This window comes from Triticum dicoccoides, chromosome 4B, assembly GCF_002162155.2.
Source record: "Triticum dicoccoides isolate Atlit2015 ecotype Zavitan chromosome 4B, WEW_v2.0, whole genome shotgun sequence".
In the NCBI taxonomy this organism is placed as follows: domain Eukaryota; kingdom Viridiplantae; phylum Streptophyta; class Magnoliopsida; order Poales; family Poaceae; genus Triticum; species Triticum dicoccoides.
Window position 1 is genome coordinate 156769446 of NC_041387.1, and position 20164 is coordinate 156789609.

Consider the following 20164-nt stretch of genomic DNA (forward strand, 5'->3'; position numbering starts at 1 on the left):
GCAGGTGCGTCCCCGGCCCGCCCAGGACGAAAAGCTCATTTTCTATCATGGTTGTTTGTCATAGAAGTAGGAGCCCACCACATCTATGATGATACGTGGTTTTGTCACAATTATCATCGTAGACGTGTCATAAGCATGACAGGAAAAAAAATGTTCAGCCCAAAATGTCACGGATGTGACTTTTTTTGTAGTGCTACATCTATTTTTAAACCATAATAATTAATTGCTTCGGGATAAGAAGTATGATCTTTCTATCTCCTTCCATCAAAATTGAAAAGGTTGCATTCCTTCTATAAATTATTCTACATAGGATGTTGTGGGTATGTGTTGAGAGTTGATGGCCTCATTAGTTATGGGTTAGAATTTTGGATCTCACGACGGTCAGACCCTGCCCACCAAAATGATCTAGCGTGGTATAGAAGTTTGAAATATTATCCTCCTGGTTTTGTTATACAAGCATTGGAGATCCCACTCAAAAAATTGAATTGCCATGTAAATTATTAATGAGAGGTTGCTTGGTATGTGACAGTCTACTTATCCTTCTGCTGTGCATTTTCAGAAACTCCGTAGGAAGCTTCTGCAAATAGGTGTTGTGCTGGTATATTTCCTTATGTAGCCTTTGTTCAGGTTATTCAGACCAAGACAAGGAGACTATAGGTAGCCTCTCTTTTTTACCCGTCTTCATATTTTTCACCTTTGTTTCTACCAAGCTTCTTAAAGCTACACAATACTACGCCAGTGCTTTAGCTCTCATTATTGTAATATTTTGGATGAAATTTCCCCATTTCGATCGCTAGGGTTTTCAATTTGTGACTAAGGCACGCAAAGCTCCCTTACAATCCCGACAAATCCTACTTTAGAACCATCGTAGTGTTCTTCAGTGGCTTTGTCACATCGAACATGTAAGCAAAAGGCAATATCTACACTACTGGACCCTGAAGCCCCAAATCATCTTCTGTTATGTATGTACTCCCATGATTGTTAAGAAAATGCCAAAAAATGGTATTTCTTTCATGTGTATATCGTTTGGCTGGGAGTTTTGGCACTTGATCTGAATATGAGGAAGGATAGATATCTTGTAGCAAATCAGATCAGTGATCATGTCATGATTCCTCAAGGGCCTCATGATTGTTGGTGTTTCTTTCTTTCAATCAAAGACACCAAAGTGATTCCCTAATTTTCATAGTTGTACCAGCAGGATTATCATAACATCTAAGCAAAATTTTCCTTGGTTATTACACAATTAAGGTAGTGATTTTTTTAGATTTCTATAGTGCATAATATGAATCAGTAAGGATAATTATATTTCAAGTCTTTAACGCCAAGCTCAAAGTTTAAAGATAGAAAATTGAGGCGTGTGATCATATGTCAATACTTAAAGAGCCTTTAGTATTTCTTAATAAGAAAGAAGAAATTAAAGCATGTCGATCTTTTGATGAAAACATATAGTCCCTCCATCCAAAATCAAGTGTCTTTGATTTAGTATAATTGTGGTATAAAGTTGTACTAAATCAAAGACACTTATTTTTGGATGGAGGGAGTATAAGATATAGCTGTTGTGCTAAACCAGGGGTACCACTGCATTTCATTATATATGTTTCTTATAATATCTAGAATTAAATTAAATGTAATTTGCATGTATATTTAGATTATACTATTGCTATGAAGTACTAATATGCATGGTCACATTATGGTAATGACCATCTATTAGGACGTTATGTACTTATGGCTTTACCACTCTCCAGGTACTTCTTGCATGTACTTCTCGAGCTACTACTGTCTTATACCAAGCAAAGCATCTTTGTCAGCACTAGATTCCTTGAACTTTATGACGTATATACATCTTGCTCTTTGTAACGCCCCAGGACCGATGCGCCAGATGTCTTCCAGCTATTTGTCGTCGTTGCCATGTCATTCGCTTGTGTGTTGCACTTTGCCATGTCATCATGTGCATTTCATCTGCATGTTTTTCAAAACTTGCATCCGTTCGGGTTTCCCGGTTCTCTCTATTGTCCGTTCTGAGCATAGACACACTCACACGCGCCCGTCGCACCTCCCAGATCTTGTTTCGTGAGTGGGAGAAAATCATTCTCTGAATGGGCTGAGAGTGGATGAGCGGTCTTGGTATATCACTGGTAGACCGCCTGTCAAATTTCGTTCCATTTTGAGGTCATTTGATGCCCCAACGGTTAACCACGTTAACCGCCGAACCCCTTTCTCTTTGCAGCCCAGCACCCCCCCACCATAGCCCACTAGCCCATCTGAACCCCTCCTTTCTCTTCGTCGTTGGATCACGATCATGTGGGCAAAAACCGCACTAAAAAACTCCACTCCTAGCTCCCTCTGCCTATAAAAACACCTTCCCCGTCCAAATCTGAAAGGGAAATCGCCCCTAACCATAATCCGCTTTGAAATCCATGCAAATTCTCACTCCCTCTCCCTCCAGCCGCCAAGGCCCGCCAAGCCCATCGCCAACCCGCCCGAGCCCATCTGGGCCCGAGCGCGCCACCACCCGCGCCAGACCTTGCCGGACCTCACCGCCGCCACCCAACCTCGCCGCCGCAAGCTCCTCTGACCCCGCCGCTGTCGCGCTTCCCCGCCAAGCGTCGCCACCCGCGCCACCAGCCTCTGGCGCGCCCCGCACCTTGCTGTCACCGCCCTTCACCCTGCTATCGAGTTGCCCCTTGCTGCATCACCACTTCACCGTCCCCCGCGCCCCCGTCGAGCCTCGTCGCCGCCGGCCGCCTCCCTCGACGCCTGTCGCCTCGCCGCCATCCGTCATCGCCGGCCGTCGCCGGATCCGGGGGGTGGACGAGATCCACCCGTCCCACGATCCAAACACGCCTCCCCGTCCCTGGATCCCCTCGTCCCGCACCGCGAGAACCAGTTTTCCTGCGAGGTAGTTTTTCACCAAGTCCCCCTAGTTTTTCAACATCATATTGCATTCTTGTGATGGGTGTAACTTTGTGCTCGTTTCTCCGTTTGGAGTGCATGATATGTCAAATTGTTCATTCCTCTGTGCTCTACATTATAGCTACATTTGTGTTCATGTTAGGGTGCATCTTGACATATTAATCCTGTTGCAGAAGTGCTTGCTGATGTTAAATGCTAAAAACTGTTATAACTTGACATTTTGTCTTTTTTTATCTTTTTGTGTGATTTTCTTTTGAGCATCATGTCAACATGTTTTAGGAGCATAATCATGCCTTATTTTCAGTTGTGCAATCCATTTATTTTATATGCCCTGTGATAAGTGCATCAAGCTTGTGAAGTGGGCCACTTGGTGTTAATGTTCTGCTAAGTCTGAATCTGTCATATCATGATGCCATGTTTGCTTGAAGCTACCATCCAATCCATGCATAATCTAGAGATGCCTAGTTGACATATTTTGATTGTCATGTTATGCTATATCATTCCATGCCATTTGACGCCTTATATAAGTCATGTAGCTTATGCTTTTGTTGCTATGAACATGCCTAAATGATGTTCCAATTTTCTGTTAACTACACGGTGCCATGTTGTGAGCTAGATAGTAATTAATCTATGCCTATTTTGGAGATACTCCAATTACATGAATTGAATTATGCTATGAGTACTTTGTCCAGATGTCAAGTTTGTTAATTTTGGACTTCATATGACCTCTGTTCCAAGCTGGCAAACATGCCATGATGATGTTGCTGTTTTACACTTGCTGAAACTATTACAACATTCAAACTTGTCTTGTTGTTTCCCACTAATCCATAAGTCATATGCATATGCTGCCTTGATGTTATTTGCTCGCTCTTATGTGTATTTTGATGCTATGCCCTTGTTGGCCATGTATAGTTCCTGTAGTATGTTGTTTTCTTGCTCTCAGTATGCCTAGTTGCTGTTTTGGACAGTTTGTCCTTTCAACTTGTTTGGAGTGTGTGTGCTTGATGTTTGTATGCATTTTGCATCAATGCCATGTTTAACTTGTTTTGCTCGTATATTCTAGGTCGTAGCTCCGGAATAAATGAACTCTATATGTAACTTGACTAGAAAGACGTGTAGACCATCATGGTGCATTTTAACTTGTTGTTTAACAACTTGAACATGATGTGTTATTCAGATCTGGACCAATTTCAAAAATTGCATATGAGGACTTACCGGAATTGTTATATGTTGTTTCCGGCCTCATTTAAACTTGATTTGGTGTGATGTTCTTGTATGCATCATCTCTTGCCATGAGTAGCATCATATAGCCTTGTCATGCATCATCCTTGGTTGAGCATCATGCCATGTTTATGTGTTGAGTGTTTACCATGTTGTTTGCTTCTTTCCGGTTGTGCTTCTTCTTGATAGTTCATGTTTTGTTGCGATCGTGAGGATTCGTTCGACTACGCTTGGTTCGTCTACGCCCGATCGTCTTCTTCATGGACTCATTCTTCTTCCTAGTGGGATTTCAGGCAAGATGACCGTTACCCTGGATCTCACTACTATCATTCCTATGCTAGTTGTCTCGATGCTATCACTATGCCGCGCTTCCTACCACTTGTTTATCAAGCCTCCCTATATGCCATGAAATAGCCTCTAACCTTTTCCACCATCCCAGCAAACCATTGTTTGCCTATGTTACCGCTTTGCTCAACCCCTCTTATAGCGTTGCTAGTTGCAGGTGCAGTTGCAGGTTGTTCTATGTTGGGACATGGATATCTTGGGATATCACAATATCTCTTATTTAATTAATGCACATATATACATGGTAAAGGGTGGAAGGCTCGGCCTTATGCCTGGTGTTTTGTTCCACCCTTGCTGCCCTAGTTTCTGTCATATCGGTGTTATGTTCCTTGATTTTGCGTCCCTAACACGATGAGGGTTTATGGGCCCCTCTTGATAGTTCGCTTTGAAGAAAACTCTTCCAGCAAGGACCAACATTGGTTTTAACATTTGCCAACATAATAATATTGAATTAATTAATTAATTGGCATAGGGTGTCATGAACCTGAGGTTTCCTTCCACATAAACAGGGGGGCCAGTGCTGATGGTGTTGGTCCCAAACTAGGGCACTGTGTGGGGCCGCCCCGGGGCAACCTGGGTTATTTTGGCACCTAAATGCGTAGCTCATTCGCCATGGCCTGAGATGAGATACGCGCGACTACTATCAGGGTGTCGGCACGTCAGGAGGTCTTGCTGTATTTGTTTTACCATAGTCGAAATGTCTTGTGCACCGGGACCCCGAGTCTCATCGGATGTCCCGTGATGGAGGATTGTCTCCGCGGATCATGAGCTTGTCATGTGCTAAGTTGGGACACCCATGAAGGGTTTAAACTTTCGAGAGTCGTGCCCACGGTTATGTGGCAGATGGGAATTTTTTAATGTCCGGTTGTAGAGAACTTGACACCAGATTCGAATTAAAATACACCAACTGCATGTGTAACCATGATGGTCTCTTTCAGGTGAGTTCGAGAAGAGAACACGGTGGGTTTATGTTTGAACGTAAGTAGTTCAGGATCACTTATTGATCATTACTACTTTGCGACCGTTTGCGTGGCTTCTCATCTTATTCTTGTACTCATAAGTTAGCCACCATACAATGCTTAGTCGCTTGCTGCAACCTCACCACTTATCCATTCCATTCCCATTAAGCTTTGCTAGTCTTGATACCCATGGCAATGGGATTGCTGAGTCTTCGTGGCTCATGGATTACTACAACCATAGTTGCAGGTACAGGTAATGCGATGATCATGACATGAGAGCGATGTTTGCTTGTTTTGGAGATCTTCTGCTTCTTCTTCTTCTTTGATCAGGGGTTAGGTTCCTGGTCGGCAGCCTGGGCTAGCAAGCTGGATGTCGTTTGAGTTTCTGTTTGTGTTTTCATCCTTAGTTGGATGTTGCTCTTATGTATGATGTTATTATTTTCATGAGGCATTGTATGCCTTTTGTATGTATCCCCATCTATCACGTAATGGTATGATGTAATGATATCCACCTTGCAAAAGCATCTTCAATATGCGGCTCTATCCTTGGTGGAACCTTCGAGTTCCTCTCGGATAGGATCGCATATTGGGCATGAATTTTGTACTCCCTCCGTCCCAAAATAAGTGTCTCAACTTTGTACTAGTTTTAATACAAAGTTATACTAAAGTTGAGACACTTATTCTGAGATGGGGGTGCATACTAAGTGTTTATTTTGAATAAGCTTTTTTATATTTCGGTGTTGCCCATCAGCACAATCACCATAATGCAATGATGAATCACTCTTCTTGTATTGTTGCATCTACATAATTGACCTTGTATATTTCATGTTTATATGCCAATATATTTGTCCATGTGCTGATATTTGTGATCTGCGTTTTATGACAATTTCAAAAGGACAACATATTTGGCATGGAACTTCTTTGAAATGGCACTGCTCTATTTTCCTTTTACAATCTGAATAGATACTATACTTGTATACTTTTTTCTTGTCATAATAATTTGGGATTTATATGTTGGGAGTCCTTTGATGTGCAAACAATTCTTTTGTACTATTAGAGTGCTCCACATTTAGCAATATAAACTTATTCGGATTTCGTGTTTCTTTGATGATATTGTAGGAATATTTATCATTCTTCATACATTCCATGGAAGCCTCACCATATAAAGGAGATGAGGGAAAAGAACCGGTCCGGGTGATAGTTAGTTTTGTGCATCAAGGATTGCAGGTTGTGAGATTTACAAGAGGTGATGGAGGACAGTTAGTTATTGCGGCTTAACACATACTAGTCGAAGATGAGTACAAGGATAAGCTCGTAGACAAACTGTAGAGCATGAGGCACATATACTTTTGCAATCTTATTCATTATCTAATGTAAGAGGATCAAATATGTATTTTGTTCTTGTGAATGTTGATAAGGATGATTTTGTCAATGTTGTATACATACATATACAATACGTTCATGAAGGTACATGAATGCTCGATTCTCAGTTCAAGACTTCTAGAGTAAAATTGTGTCTCAACTTACATATTTAGTTGACTAAATAAAATCATCGATGATTAACATGATTTATGGGTATTTGGTTGGAGCTTAGTAGGCTTGAGGTCGTTGATGTTTATCAAGATGAGTTTGAAAAGACCCGGCAAAGATTTCGAGGTTAACGGGTTCGAGTGCGGGGTGCGCGGGGTCATCAATATCGAAGATGCTGGTGGAGCTTAGATGGATGGCTGGGGGTTGCCGCAGCTTGAGCGAGGCGACGATAAGCCCTAGAGGAAATCATGTATGATGATATTTCCCATGTGTTTATGAATAAAGATAGTCCTTGGACATTATCAATTATGTGTATCAGCAAGTACGTGACTTGTTTGGGGGACTATGCATTGTATGATGACTGTCCTAAAAGGTCCCTAGTCGAAAGGGATGTGTGGACGCGCAGCCGACTAGACTATCCTATGACATGGTGGATGGCTCAGTCTCACTAGCCATGGAGCATTGGATGCTAACCGTATAATATAGACTCGGATGGATTTGATCAGATTGGATATAGTCATATCCGAGTCGAGATAAGGTCCGAGTCGGACATGCCCAACTATGAGATGCGGCGATATGTCATCAGTGAGTCTCTGGTACAACATACGTTCTATGTCCTAAGACTTGAGCTGGCGCATGTACTCGGGATGGTGACAGACCTACTTTGGGCCGACCAAACGCTACTCCATGACTGGGTAGTTACAAAGGTAGGTTTCAGGCTTGTTGAGACCCATGCTGCGAGACATGGTCGAGCAAGATGGGATTTGCCCCTCCGGCCAGGAGAGATATACTCTGGGCCCCTCGTGTGATCCGACCAAGATAAGCATGGCCTTGCGACATGGATTATGAGATAATCCGTTTTGTGGTCGAGATCACAGGAACGAGAAAGAGGTCGGGCTAGCACAAGGATGACATACTCGCCTTGAGCCTGACAACATATATCATGTAGCAAAGGGAATAGAAGTGTGAAACGTTGTATAGGTTCGCCTAATCAGCTTCATCGAACACTTGGAGTCAGCACGCTTTGCTAGAGGCCGCTACCGACTAGACGAGCCGGATGTGATCTGACTCGCAACCAAGTGAACTAGAACCTAAGGGGTCGCGCGCTTAAGGGAAGGAACCTGTGAGGCTGGACACGACTCCACGAGACGGATGTGATCCTACTCGAACTCGGATCCAGGCCGAACAGACTTTGGGCTTTAGGATCCGTGCGAGGCCCCAAGTGTTGAGCCTGCGACGGATGCCTATATATAGTGGGGTGCGGCACACTCATTTGGTTGATCGCTTCGGCGATGTCACTAGGGTTACATGTGTTGCGAATAGCCACCTCCACTCGTCGTCGACTGTGTGATCGTACCTAGCAGTCCGTCGCACGGTGTTCCTCCTGGACGCGCGGATACCGTTATAGGCAGTGCACTTGCGCCGCTCCGGCGAACTTGTTCATGGGATCCGATGATCGGTCGTTCGAGGGAGATCGAATGAGGAGGAGACGATCCACACGGACGCGCTACCCCAACTCTTCTTCCGTTGCACGGCACTGCGTGTCTAGTGGTAACGATCTATGATCCATCTCCCTTAGCATGATCTTTGTTGTTCTGCGCGTAGGAATTTTTTTAATTGCAGCCGACGCACCCTACCGTAGAACCCAACATGCGGCGGCCTGAGCGGGGCGGCGACGATAGACGATTAGAAAGGTGGAGGTGGTCGGGTCGATGGGTGGGCGGGGTCAATGACATTGGAGATGGTGGCGGGGTTTAAATGAATGGCTGAGGGTGGCTGCAGCTTGGGCGGGCGGCAGAGACAGATGATTAGGCAGGTGGAGGTGGTCCGGTCGTCGAGTGTGCGGGGTCACCAGCATTAGAAATGGCAGTGGAGTTTAGAGGGTTGGTCGGGGGTGTTGGTGCCTTTGGGGCTGGTACTGGCGGGCGATTATACAGACAGAGGTGGTCGGGTCGATGAGAGGGAGGAAGAAGGCAAAGTGAGGAAGACATTAGTGTTATGTGCTAATTGCAACTACATGCTAGAATATTTCATTTGCATAATTCATCCCAAAATAAAAGAAATATGTGCAACCATGTTAGAGATCTATTTAGGTGGATCGAGGGGTGGGGGTCAAGGTCATGATTCCATCACTTTTATCACCAATTTATTTGTGTCATTTAATCATCTCTTATATTTATTTACATGCATTGCCACCTTAGCAACACATTTTATGTGTATTATCTGCCGTAGCAACACGCGGGCATTTAACTAGTGTCTTGTAACCGAGTTGATGAACCACCTGTCTTTTTTTTTTGCCCCACAAACGATGTAACCATTATGCCGAACCAATAGAGCAAGCCATGATGTTATTCCATAAAAAAAGCACCTCATTAATCGACCCCTAATTACATATATGTATTAGAATCCAATGTTTGTTTCAGCTCACTTCTTAATGCATGAAAATGTGCAAACATGTAGTTTTTTTTTTACCTGAACTGCAGGAACACGAGCAAGGCATCAAATATGTGCCATCAACAGCAAGAAAAAACAGGAGACATTTGGATAAAGACACACTACGGAGTAATCTCCCGTAAAGTATTAGTGATCCAAACGCTCTTATATTTCTTTACAGAGGGAGTGGTAGTTTAGATCCATCCAAAACAAATCTACAACATGCATCTTGTCAGAACAAACCCATCACATAATATGCCCCTTCTTCCTCGTAAAGACTAGATAACTTATTCTTATTCGTTCCAGCCTGACCTCACAGTAGACACATTACAACAGGATCTGAAGGAGCAAAGACTACAGATCCTCCAACCTCATCCTGGGTATCAAAACTCAAATCTCGGACCAAAATCAAGTCACAGAAGCACCCTCATTGCAAGCTCTACAACCAACCGAAAATGAGACAGACCAAGGAAATGCCAAGAGAGAAATTCCACATTAAGCGCTAAATGTCAGTCTACCAACACCAGCTACTATTACCCCTAACAAGGAATTTCAGTCTCTACAAATCCTATTCCTAACTGCGAACCTCGGTGTGTGCTTGAAAGTCCTCAAGATGCTCTCCATAACAGATATCTGAAGATAAGACTACCTTGGTTGTAACCAGAAGAAAAGGGGAGCACACAGTTCACTCGTACTGTCGCTGTATATCAGCTCCTACCAAAAATGTATATCTAATAAGAAGGTAGAGTAAAAGCAACCTAACTTGATAGACCCTACGCGAACAACTGCAGCATTAATCCCATGCACTGGGAGCTCCAGCACCACCATAGCCACCGCCCCCGTAGCTGCTGCCTCCAGCATAGTCACTGGCGCCACCACCCTTGCCAAAGGAAGAAGATTCCCTACGGAAGTCACGGCCACCAAAGCGGCTCCCACCTCCAGCACCACGTCTGTTCCTTCCACCACCACCACCATAGGATGGGCGAGCTGCATAGCGAGTTAGCCGCGCAGGTACCTCCTGATTAGATTCTTGCATTAGGTCAGCTAGAGACTTTGCCATCGAAGAGTTGTTGTCATTGAAGAAAGCAGTCGCAATTCCACTTTTTCCTGCCCTCCCTGTACGACCAATCCTGTGTACGTAGTCATCAATATCATTGGGGAGATCAAAGTTCACAACATGAGCAACATGAGGAATGTCGAGGCCCCGGGCTGCCACATCAGTTGCAACTAGAATTGGAGTTTGACCACTCTTGAAGGATCTCAAAGCATATTCTCTTTCCTGTAAGAATCGGTACATCAATATGTCAGGAAAAAACAGCCCTGATAAGACAAACATCTTTAGTTTCATAAGAACAAATGTCCAATATTTATCAACAAGTAACAAGATTCAAGACTACAGGAATTTTGGAGCAAATCAGTAAATAAGTATCTGCTGTGTGATAGCAATAGCTGAAAGTACAAAAACTACAATAGTCTGCCAAACAAACCAAACAGAACAGTAAATTGGCAATATTTATTTGATGGCAGCAACTGACCGAGTATTACATCATTCCAGTGAACAAACAGAAATAAATATGCTCCAAGCAAAAATGGGAGGTTCTGAAGGAAAAATAAAGATTAAACCTGCTGGTTTCTATCACCATGAATAGAAGTCGCTGGAAATCCATTCGTACACAACCAGTTCTCCAGTGAGTCGGCACCCCTTTTGGTCTCCACAAAGACAAGTGTGAGAGCTTGCTGCAGCAAAGGACAGGAGAAAAATGAGCACTAGGAATAAAGATCTGCTTTCTCTAGTTGGGAGCACCTCCATAGTACTTCCACAACTGATATTAAGAGAAACTAAAGAACAACAAAACATCAGGTTAAGTGATTGAATAATAAAAATAACGGACAGTCAAAATATTACGTTCCCTTGTTCTGAACTGTCTCTTTGCGCATGGAGCAGATCCATCAAGTGACTTCTTTTATCTGCCTCCTGTACAAACTCAACTCTCTGGGCAATCAACTCAGTACTTGATCCGACCCTTCCAACAGCCAGGAATATGTAGTTCTCCAGAAAGTCAGATGCCATTCTCTGTGTTCATTAAGAATAGCCTCAATGTCATTAAGAATGCAAACTAAAAACTTTTGACATGACAAATAATTAGAAATCATCCGACATGACAAAGGTATTCAGCATAGCACAACAAACCCAATTGGAAAACTCAAATAAGTCAGCACCAGGACACAACTTGCCTAGTTACATCAATGCCAGATTAGTCAGGAAAAGATACTTCAGTAAGGTGGGGGCAAAATGCAGTCAGGAAAAGATAATTCAACCGAAAAAAAATATAAGAACAAACTTATAGCCTGTCATACACATAAAACTTCTCCCATAAAAAAATATGACGCTGATATCTACCAATACTTTCACAGTTCAGCATCTTTTGAACAGACATTCCTGAAATATGTAAATGTATTCATGCAGTTGGCATAACTTTCTCTTCAGGGAGCATGTGCATGTTACTAATTTCCATTCACACATATAGAAATAGAACACCCTAGTGCCGAGTGCTGACACAGAATGAGATTTATATGATGCTACCGATACTGCATAAAAGGATCTCCGGTGCACGTAGTAACATATAGGCATATGACAATCATTGTTGCTGTTGGACTACAAGCGGAAGATTTTCTCTAATTTAATACTCCCTCCGTCCCAAAATTCTTGTCTTAGATTTGTCTAAATACGGATGTATCAAGTCACGTTTTAGTATTAGATACATCCGTATCTAGGCAAATCTAAGACAAGAATTTAGGGACGGAGGGAGTACAATATTGGTTTTTCGATGTTCATATAGTACATTAACAACACATGGCATGTAAATCTAACTACTTTCCCTAAGCTCATCCAGCATAGATCTAAGGTTAACACTATTCATGGAAAAGATGCCATAGTACCTAAAGAGTAAAGCATCAGACAAATATATCATATATATCAATAGGGGGAAACATATTAACATAGCAACAATAAATACGGAAAGTATAATCAAGGGCTCAGATTTAATAGCAAGAACCAATCATTTAAATAGAGTGGAGATGCTTCTTGAAATATTTATATATCATCAATATAACTGTAAAAATGTGGAATAAAAAGCTAACCTGTATTTCTCCCGGGAATGTAGCGCTGAACAATAACGTCTGCCTTACACCTCGTGGAGGCATGTCCATTTGCTCAACAATTCTCCTAACTTGCGGCTCAAACCCCATATCCAGCATTCTATCCGCCTCATCAAGGGCAAGGTATCTAATTGACTGTAAGGATACTCTTGCCCTTTCCAGTAAATCAACCAAACGACCAGGAGTAGCCACAAGAATGTCAACACCCCTCTCAAGATCTCTCAACTGGAAAATAATGAAAATCGTGTTTATGGTACAATAGAAATTAAAGTAACTAAGATTACTGCCAAGTATACGGAAGCAAATATGCCGCCACGTTAACTAGCTATATAACACAACAGAGGGATCATGTGTTACCAAAGGATGCCTAGCACCTCATCGCCACACTTGAAAACTCACCCAGATTGACAAGTCCAATTCTTCAACGTCTACTTTGAGAAGACTTTGTGGTGCATGAATCACAAGATCCAGGGCCACTGTTATCATGAGTGATGTTGTGAATTAAACTATCAGCATCATCCTTCACAGAAAGCCATTTTCCCAACGTTGTTTCACTCAGTAATGCGGAGAGAACTTTGTGGCAACAACAAAAGGTAATACAGCAGACAAGCAGCACCTGTGCCATCTAAGACAAAGTCTGACAAAACTATGGGGAACAATGGGATATAGACAAAACAACCCATAATCAGGTAGGTAACAGACTTATGATCAGGATGGTGAACAAAAAGATAGAAAGATAACTCAGTGCCGGAACTAATGAACATAACAGGAGGCATGTTGCTACAGAAAGAAAACAGATTTTGGACAAAGAAAGAATTACATTTCAAAACCATACGATCAAGCACTAAACCGCAAACTTACACAGAATAAAGGACCATGTCTTTCTAAATATACAAATAGACCTGCCAAAGGACGTACTGTGTAATGCGCTCAGCAACGAAGGATGCAGGCACATGTTCAGTTGTTATTTGCTAACACAAAATTGTTGGATACAGTATGAACAAATTATAAACATACCTAACAATTTTATCAGTTTATGGGAATCACCTTTGCATTGCAGCAAAATTAACTGTAACCATATGCAATGCATGCACCCAGCAATTCCACAGAGACCATTAACATCAGAGGACTTGCATAGCCTCTGTGAAGAACTGACTGCATATCCTACCATGCATATACTACACTCATACTGAAATGAGTTTCAGGGCAGAAATTTTATAAGAAACAGACAATTTTCAGAACTTGAGCTATTAGGGCCAACGACAGACAGAACCTGACCTGCTGGGTAATAGGGGCCCCGCCATATGCAACCACTACCCTGACACCAGTCTGATATGAAAATTTTCTGGCCTCTTCGTGAATCTGCAGCACAAGGCAAGCACAACGAAACAACTATCACGCACATGGCGCAGGAGATTAACTGGGCGTAATATCAAACGTCAAACAAGATATATACACGACCATCACCTGCATTGACAGCTCTCTTGTGGGCGACAGGATGAGGGCAAGAGGGCAGGCGGTCCTACTCCCGCCCCGCTGGGACCGCTGCACGGGCGGGCCCCGCATGATGCCGCTGATGATGGGGAAGCAGAAGGCGGCCGTTTTCCCCGATCCAGTCTGCGCGCAAGCCATGAGATCTCGCCCAGCCAGCGAGATCGGGATGGCATGGCGCTGCACGGGCGTGGGCCGCACGTACTTGCACCGGCGAATGTTGTCGTTCAGCGCGGCGCCGAGGTCGATCTCCGCGAACGTGCCCACGGCGGGCGGAACATCCCGGCCGCTGGTCTCGACGGGGATGTCCTCGTACGCTTCAAAGTTGATCCCCGTGTTCTGGTGCTCGTCGAAGGGCACGGGCTCCGCCGGCACCTCCTCCTCGTCCCCGAAAGGGTTGGGCTCCCGGTCCCACCTACGAGGTGGGGCCCCGCCTCCCCCGAACCTCCCACCGACGCCGCTAGTGGGGCGGCCGAGGAGGCCGGGCGCGGCGCGCGGGGGTGGAGCGGAGGACACCGGAGGCGCAGTGGAGGAGGAGCGGTTGCGGAGGTGGGGAGGGACGTAGGAGGAGCGGTCGGCACGCGCGGGGCCGTTGGATGTGGCGGGCGCCGCCGCTGGAACGGGAGCGGGAGGGGCCTGTTCAGCGTCGGCGACGTCTGCCCAGGAGGTGCGGGAGGGGGCCGCCATGGTTAGATGGGATCTGCGCGGAGGTGGAGGTGAGAGGAGGCGAGGTGGGCACTGTCTTTTTTTTTTCAAGGCCACAGCTTTCTGCGGGATTTCGATCGGTGGTAGTTGGGTGGAGTTTGCGGCTAAAACGAAGCGTGCGAGACGGAAAACCTAAGAGCATCTGCAACGGACACGCCAAAAGACGCACGCGGGATTAACGAGCAGCGCTCCAGCGGAGGCGAAAAACTAGCGCGTGGGAAGCAATTGCACACTGGAGATAGCGGCAGCTCGCGTGGTAGATTTAGCGCGTCGTTTCGCGCGCACTAATAATATGCGGCGCTCGCCACGCGTTCCATGACACTGTCACGTGCCCATTTTCCCCGTCTCCACGCCGCTTCCACCGCTTTCTCGCCGCTTCCAGCGCCCCGCCATCACCGCGCCGTCATGTCGCCGCGTCACCGGGGATCTTCGGGCTACCGCGGCGTCCGCGAGCGCCCCAATGGCTGGTACTACGCCGAGATCCGGTCCGGCGACGTCCGGCTCGGCCTCGGCACGTTCCGGACCGCGCACGAGGCCGCCCGCGCTACCACGCGGCAGCGTGGCGCCTAAAGAGGCCTCCATCACAGATGAACTTCCGTGACTTCTACACGCGCGAACATGCGCAGGCCGTCGCCCCTCCGCCTCATCTTATCACGGACCAGGACCGTGCGGACCACCTTCGGCGGCAGCGCCGCCTCCTCATCGCCGAGGAGGACGAGCTAGCCATGGCAGAGTGGCGCTGACGCCAACCGGAGGACGTCGCCGACGAGTGCGCCTACTGAGTGGAGAGGACGGCAAGGCGCCGCGCGGAGCGGGCGGACTGGCGTTGGCGGGCACTGGCCATATCGCAGTGTGATATCGTTGAAGCAGGTGGAAAGTCCATCTTCACGTCAGACGATGAACGTTGGAGGACATATGGATCGATACCTCGGACAACACCAATGCGGATGAGGATGATGATGAGGACGACTCGGAGTAGTTCTAGCTGCACCGTAGTTTAATTTTATGTAGTTGCACCGTAGTTCTGTTTATCTATCTATGCTATGAACTTGTTTATCTATCTATGCTATAAACTATGTAAAATATCTTTGTATCGTTTATCTATGCCATGAGAACATGTATGCACTGTAGTGTTTATGCGAGAGCGCGCGCGCTGCATTTTAGCGCGGCTATTGGAGATGCTCTAAGGCATCTCCGGTGCACATATCGAACACACTAAACCGTCCACGAACACAAATAACAGCAGAGCCGACCATTTTACCGCACGCGTCAAATGTTCCATCATACTTCTAACGTAAATTGATCGTAACAGGCGGAATTTAAAAAAGTTCCATATTACAAAACAGTAAAATGGAGCTAGCTAGGGCCTCTCACAACGATTTGACGTTTTCAACCATTAGATTGAATGTCCAACGCTCCAGATTTTTACATCCCCGCCGACAACAGCATGGTTGCCTCCTTTCTACCAGGGGCTAACCAGTTGTAAAAGGTCTGCTGTTCCGGAAATATACCTGGGAAGCCTGTCATTAGTCAGACCACATGAGCGAGTGACAGTATTGGACATGTAAACCCAACTCGTCCTAATTATCCCCATCACATCCATGCAGGGTTGACCCTTTGAAGAGATGGAGCAGTATGTAATCATAAAAAAAAGGTAGAGCGGTGGACAGTGCTCGTAGCGATGGCAGAAGGAGACCACACGACGGAGAGGAGATGCGATGTGGTTGCCCGGACTCCATACCCTCTGGCCCATCCCCCGTGTCATCAAACAATTGAATCTGAAGAAGCAAGAGGGAGGCAGCGAAGAGGGATGTATCCCTTGCTGCCATAGTTTGGAGCAGGCGATGCCTCAAGTCTCACATGTCTTCTACTTCCACCTTTGTGCCACTCAGCATCATTCTCGTTCTGATCTTCTACAGGTTAGGTCAATCCCCTATTACCTATGCAGTTTATCCCCTTGTCATTATTCTCAAGCTCCGGTTAAATCATTGGTTTATGCTTTGATTTTTGTTCTTTTTTCCTATTGTAGATTGTATCTTGATTTAGGTTGCTAATTAGAGTTCATTTGGTGTCAGTCCTGCTGCCGGCTGTGGCTGGGGATTCGACCTTAGAAGAAGCGCACAATACTTAGGCTTTTTCAAACGTTGAGCACGAGCGAAACACCCATTGGGCCGGCTAACGACAACTAGTGAAGCCGGCTATCGCGCGGTTGGTCATGCAGCGGTAAGTGTGGGAAAAGGAGGGTGTCGGGTCGACCTTGTCGGGCTCTCCTCCTTAGCTTTTTCTTACGTGAGGGCGTTTGACGTTCGGATAATTAAACTACAGTAATCCCAAGTTAATTGTCACGCCCAATATGTGACCCTATCCAAAAGGAACTCGAAGAACCCACCAAGGATAGACCTGCATATTGCAACGCTTTTGCAAGGTGGATATCATTACATCAACATTACATAATAGATGGGGATACATACAAGAGGCATATAATGCCACACGAATACAACATCACAATACATTAGAGATCCGACTACGGATGAAACACAAACAGAAACTCAAACGACATCCACCCTGCTAGCCCAGGCTGCCGACCTGGAACCTATCCCCTGATCGAAGAAGAAGCAGAAGAAGAACTCCGAAACAGGCAAACATCGCTCTCGCGTCAAGATCATCGCATAACCTGTACCTGCAACTGTTGTTGTAGGAATCTGTGAGCCACGAGGACTCAGCAATCCCATTACCATGGGTATCAAGACTAGCAAAGCTTAAAGGGAATGGAAGGGGTAAAGTGGTGAGGTTGCAGCAGCGACTAAGCGTATATGGTGGCTAACATACGCAAATAAGAGCGAGAAGAGAGCAAGCGGAACGGTCGTGAAGCTAGCAATGATCAAGAAGTGATCCTGAACTCCTACTTACGTCAAACATAACCCAAAACCGTGTTCACTTCCCGGACTCCGCCGAAAAGAGACCATCACAGCTACACACACGGTTGATGCGTTTTAAATTCGTATCTGGTGTCAAGTTATCTACAATCGGACATTAACAAATTCCCATCTGCCTATAACCGCAGGCACGGCTTTCGAAAGATTATACCCTGCAGGGGTGTCCCAACTTATCCCATGATAAGCTCTTGCGATCAACGAAGGATATACCTTCTCCCAGGAAGACCCGATCAGACTCGGAATCCCGGTTTACAAGACATTTCGACAATGGTAAAACAAGACCAGCAAGACCGCCCGATGCGCCGACAATCCCGATAGGAGCTGCACATATCTCGTTCTCAGGGCAACACCGGATAAGCTAAGCGTACAGGTACCGACATAACCCAAGTTGCCAAGGGATGGTCCCGCACGGTGCTCTAGTTTGGACCAACATTTAGACAAGCATTGGCCCGGGGGGGCTGTAATAAAGATGACCCTTGGGTTAATTACTCCCAAGGGAAATGTAGGTGATGGTGAGGCAAATGGTAAAACCAATGTTGGGCCTTGCTGGAGGAGTTTTATTCAAAGCGAACTGTCAAGGGGGTCCCATAAATCACCCGAGCGCGTAAGGAACGCAAAATCCGGGAACATAACACCGGTATGACGGAAACTAGGGCGGCAAGAGTGGAACAAAACACCAGGCATAAGGCCGAGCCTTCCACCCTTTACCAAGTATATAGATGCATTAATAATATAAGAGATATTGTGATATCCCAACATAATCCTGTCCACCATGAAGAAATCTTCAACTTCACCTGCAACTAACAACGCTATAAGAGGGGCTGAGCAAAGCGGTAACATAGCCAAGCAATGGTTTGCTAGGAATAGTGTCAAAGGTTAGAGGTTCATGGCAATTTGGGAGGCTTGATGAGCAAAAGATAGGTAGCGCAGCAAAGCGATAGAACGAAGCAACTAGCATAGCAATGATAGTAGTGAGATCCAGGATAGCGGTCATCTTGCCTGAAATCCCGCAAGGAAGAAGAACGAGTCCATGAAGAAGACGAACGGATGAAGCTGAACCAAGCGTAGATGAACGAATCCTCACGATCGCAATGAAACAGGAACTAACAAGAAGAAGCACACAACATGGTAAACACACCACACATGAACATGACATGATGCACAACAAGCATGATGCATGACAAATCTATATGAAGCTACTTATGGCAAGAGATGGTGCAAACAAGAGCAACACATCAAGGCAAGTTTAAATGAGGCCGGGAACAACATATAACATTTCCGGTAAGTCCTCATATGCAAGTTTCAAAATTGGTCCAGATCTGAATAAACCTTATGTTCAAGTTGTTAAACAGCAAGTTAAGATGCACAAAGATGATCTACACGAGATTCTAGTCAAGTTACATATAAAGTTCATTTAGTTCGGAGCTACGGCCTAGGAGATATGAGCAAAACAAGTTAAACATGGCATAGATGCAAAATGCATTCAAACATCAAGCAAACACCTCAAAACAAGGATGCCACATGATAATATGAAACTATATGAAAAATCAATCAAGTTTCATATAGAGCACACTCAAAACGGAGCAACGGTTCAACACACACACACATTAAACAAGTTATAATAACAATCTGTCCAAAACAGCAACTAGGCATATTGCAAGCATCAAAACAACATGCTACAGGACCTCAACAAGAAAACAAAAGGCATGGGCATGAAGTACAGGTAAAGCATAACAAAACATGAACACTGAGCTATCTCAAGAAATCACTAGAACATGCTCAAACACACATGGCAAGATTGCAAATAATAACAGTTCAGACTTTGCAGAAAATAACATCACGTTGCAATGTTTAGAGCTATCAAACAACATGTTACAGAAACTTATCATGGCAAACAAAGGCATGGCATGAACCTACTAAATGCATAGATCAAAAGTCCTTTTCTGACCATGAACCAAAAAGGATCAGAAAATATGATGGCACCCATGTAAACATGGCAAGTTATGTTACAGATTTAAACATGGCAGGAACAACGATAAGTAGGCATGTTGATGAGCTTGTACCACTCACCACAGAGCATTAGATGGCATGACAAGGCACCCAACAGTAAGAATACATGATTATGAAGCTAAGCATGGCAAGAGCAAGTTCATAGGGAGCATGGATCACTAGCAAAACACATGGCAACAACTGAACTTAATGTTAACAGGCTGACAACAACATTATTTAGCAACTTTGGAGCATGATATGAACAAGCTACAGCAAGCCATAAATGCTACCAGGGGCATGGAGGGATAGAGCATAACATGTAGAACAAAACACCCTTAGTGAACATCTCCAGATTATGCATAGAATGATTAGTAGGATCAGGTTTACATAGCATCATGAAATAACAGATTCAGCCTAGCAAAACAGCAACAACAAGTACCCTACTAAACAAGCTTGATTCACTCACCATAAGTCATTGCATGA

At 44.9% G+C, this 20164-nt stretch overlaps 1 protein-coding gene across 1 annotated transcript; it reads right to left on the bottom strand.

Annotated features, from left to right (window-relative positions):
- Positions 1-9552: 9552 nt before the first annotated feature.
- On the bottom strand, positions 9553-14841 carry LOC119295546 (DEAD-box ATP-dependent RNA helicase 52C-like). The gene is made up of 6 exons (XM_037573972.1): positions 14028-14841; positions 13839-13922; positions 12543-12785; positions 11308-11475; positions 11025-11138; positions 9553-10680 (listed from the first exon to the last, which is right to left on the bottom strand). The coding sequence occupies exons 1-6, from the start codon at positions 14736-14738 to the stop codon at positions 10195-10197; spliced, it is 1806 nt and encodes a 601-aa protein (XP_037429869.1). The 5' UTR covers positions 14739-14841; the 3' UTR covers positions 9553-10194.
- Between the last annotated feature and the right edge of the window lie 5323 nt (positions 14842-20164).

Coding starts and splice junctions, on each gene's coding strand:
- LOC119295546 (XM_037573972.1), bottom strand. CDS start 14,738: ATGGCGGCCCCCTCCCGCACCTCCTGGGCAGACGTCGCCGACGCTGAA. Junction 13,923..14,027: donor CAAGAGAGCTGTCAATGCAG/GTGATGGTCGTG, acceptor CTTGTGCTGCAG/ATTCACGAAGAGGCCAGAAA. Junction 10,681..11,024: donor ATGGTGATAGAAACCAGCAG/GTTTAATCTTTA, acceptor CGATTCTTACAG/GAAAGAGAATATGCTTTGAG.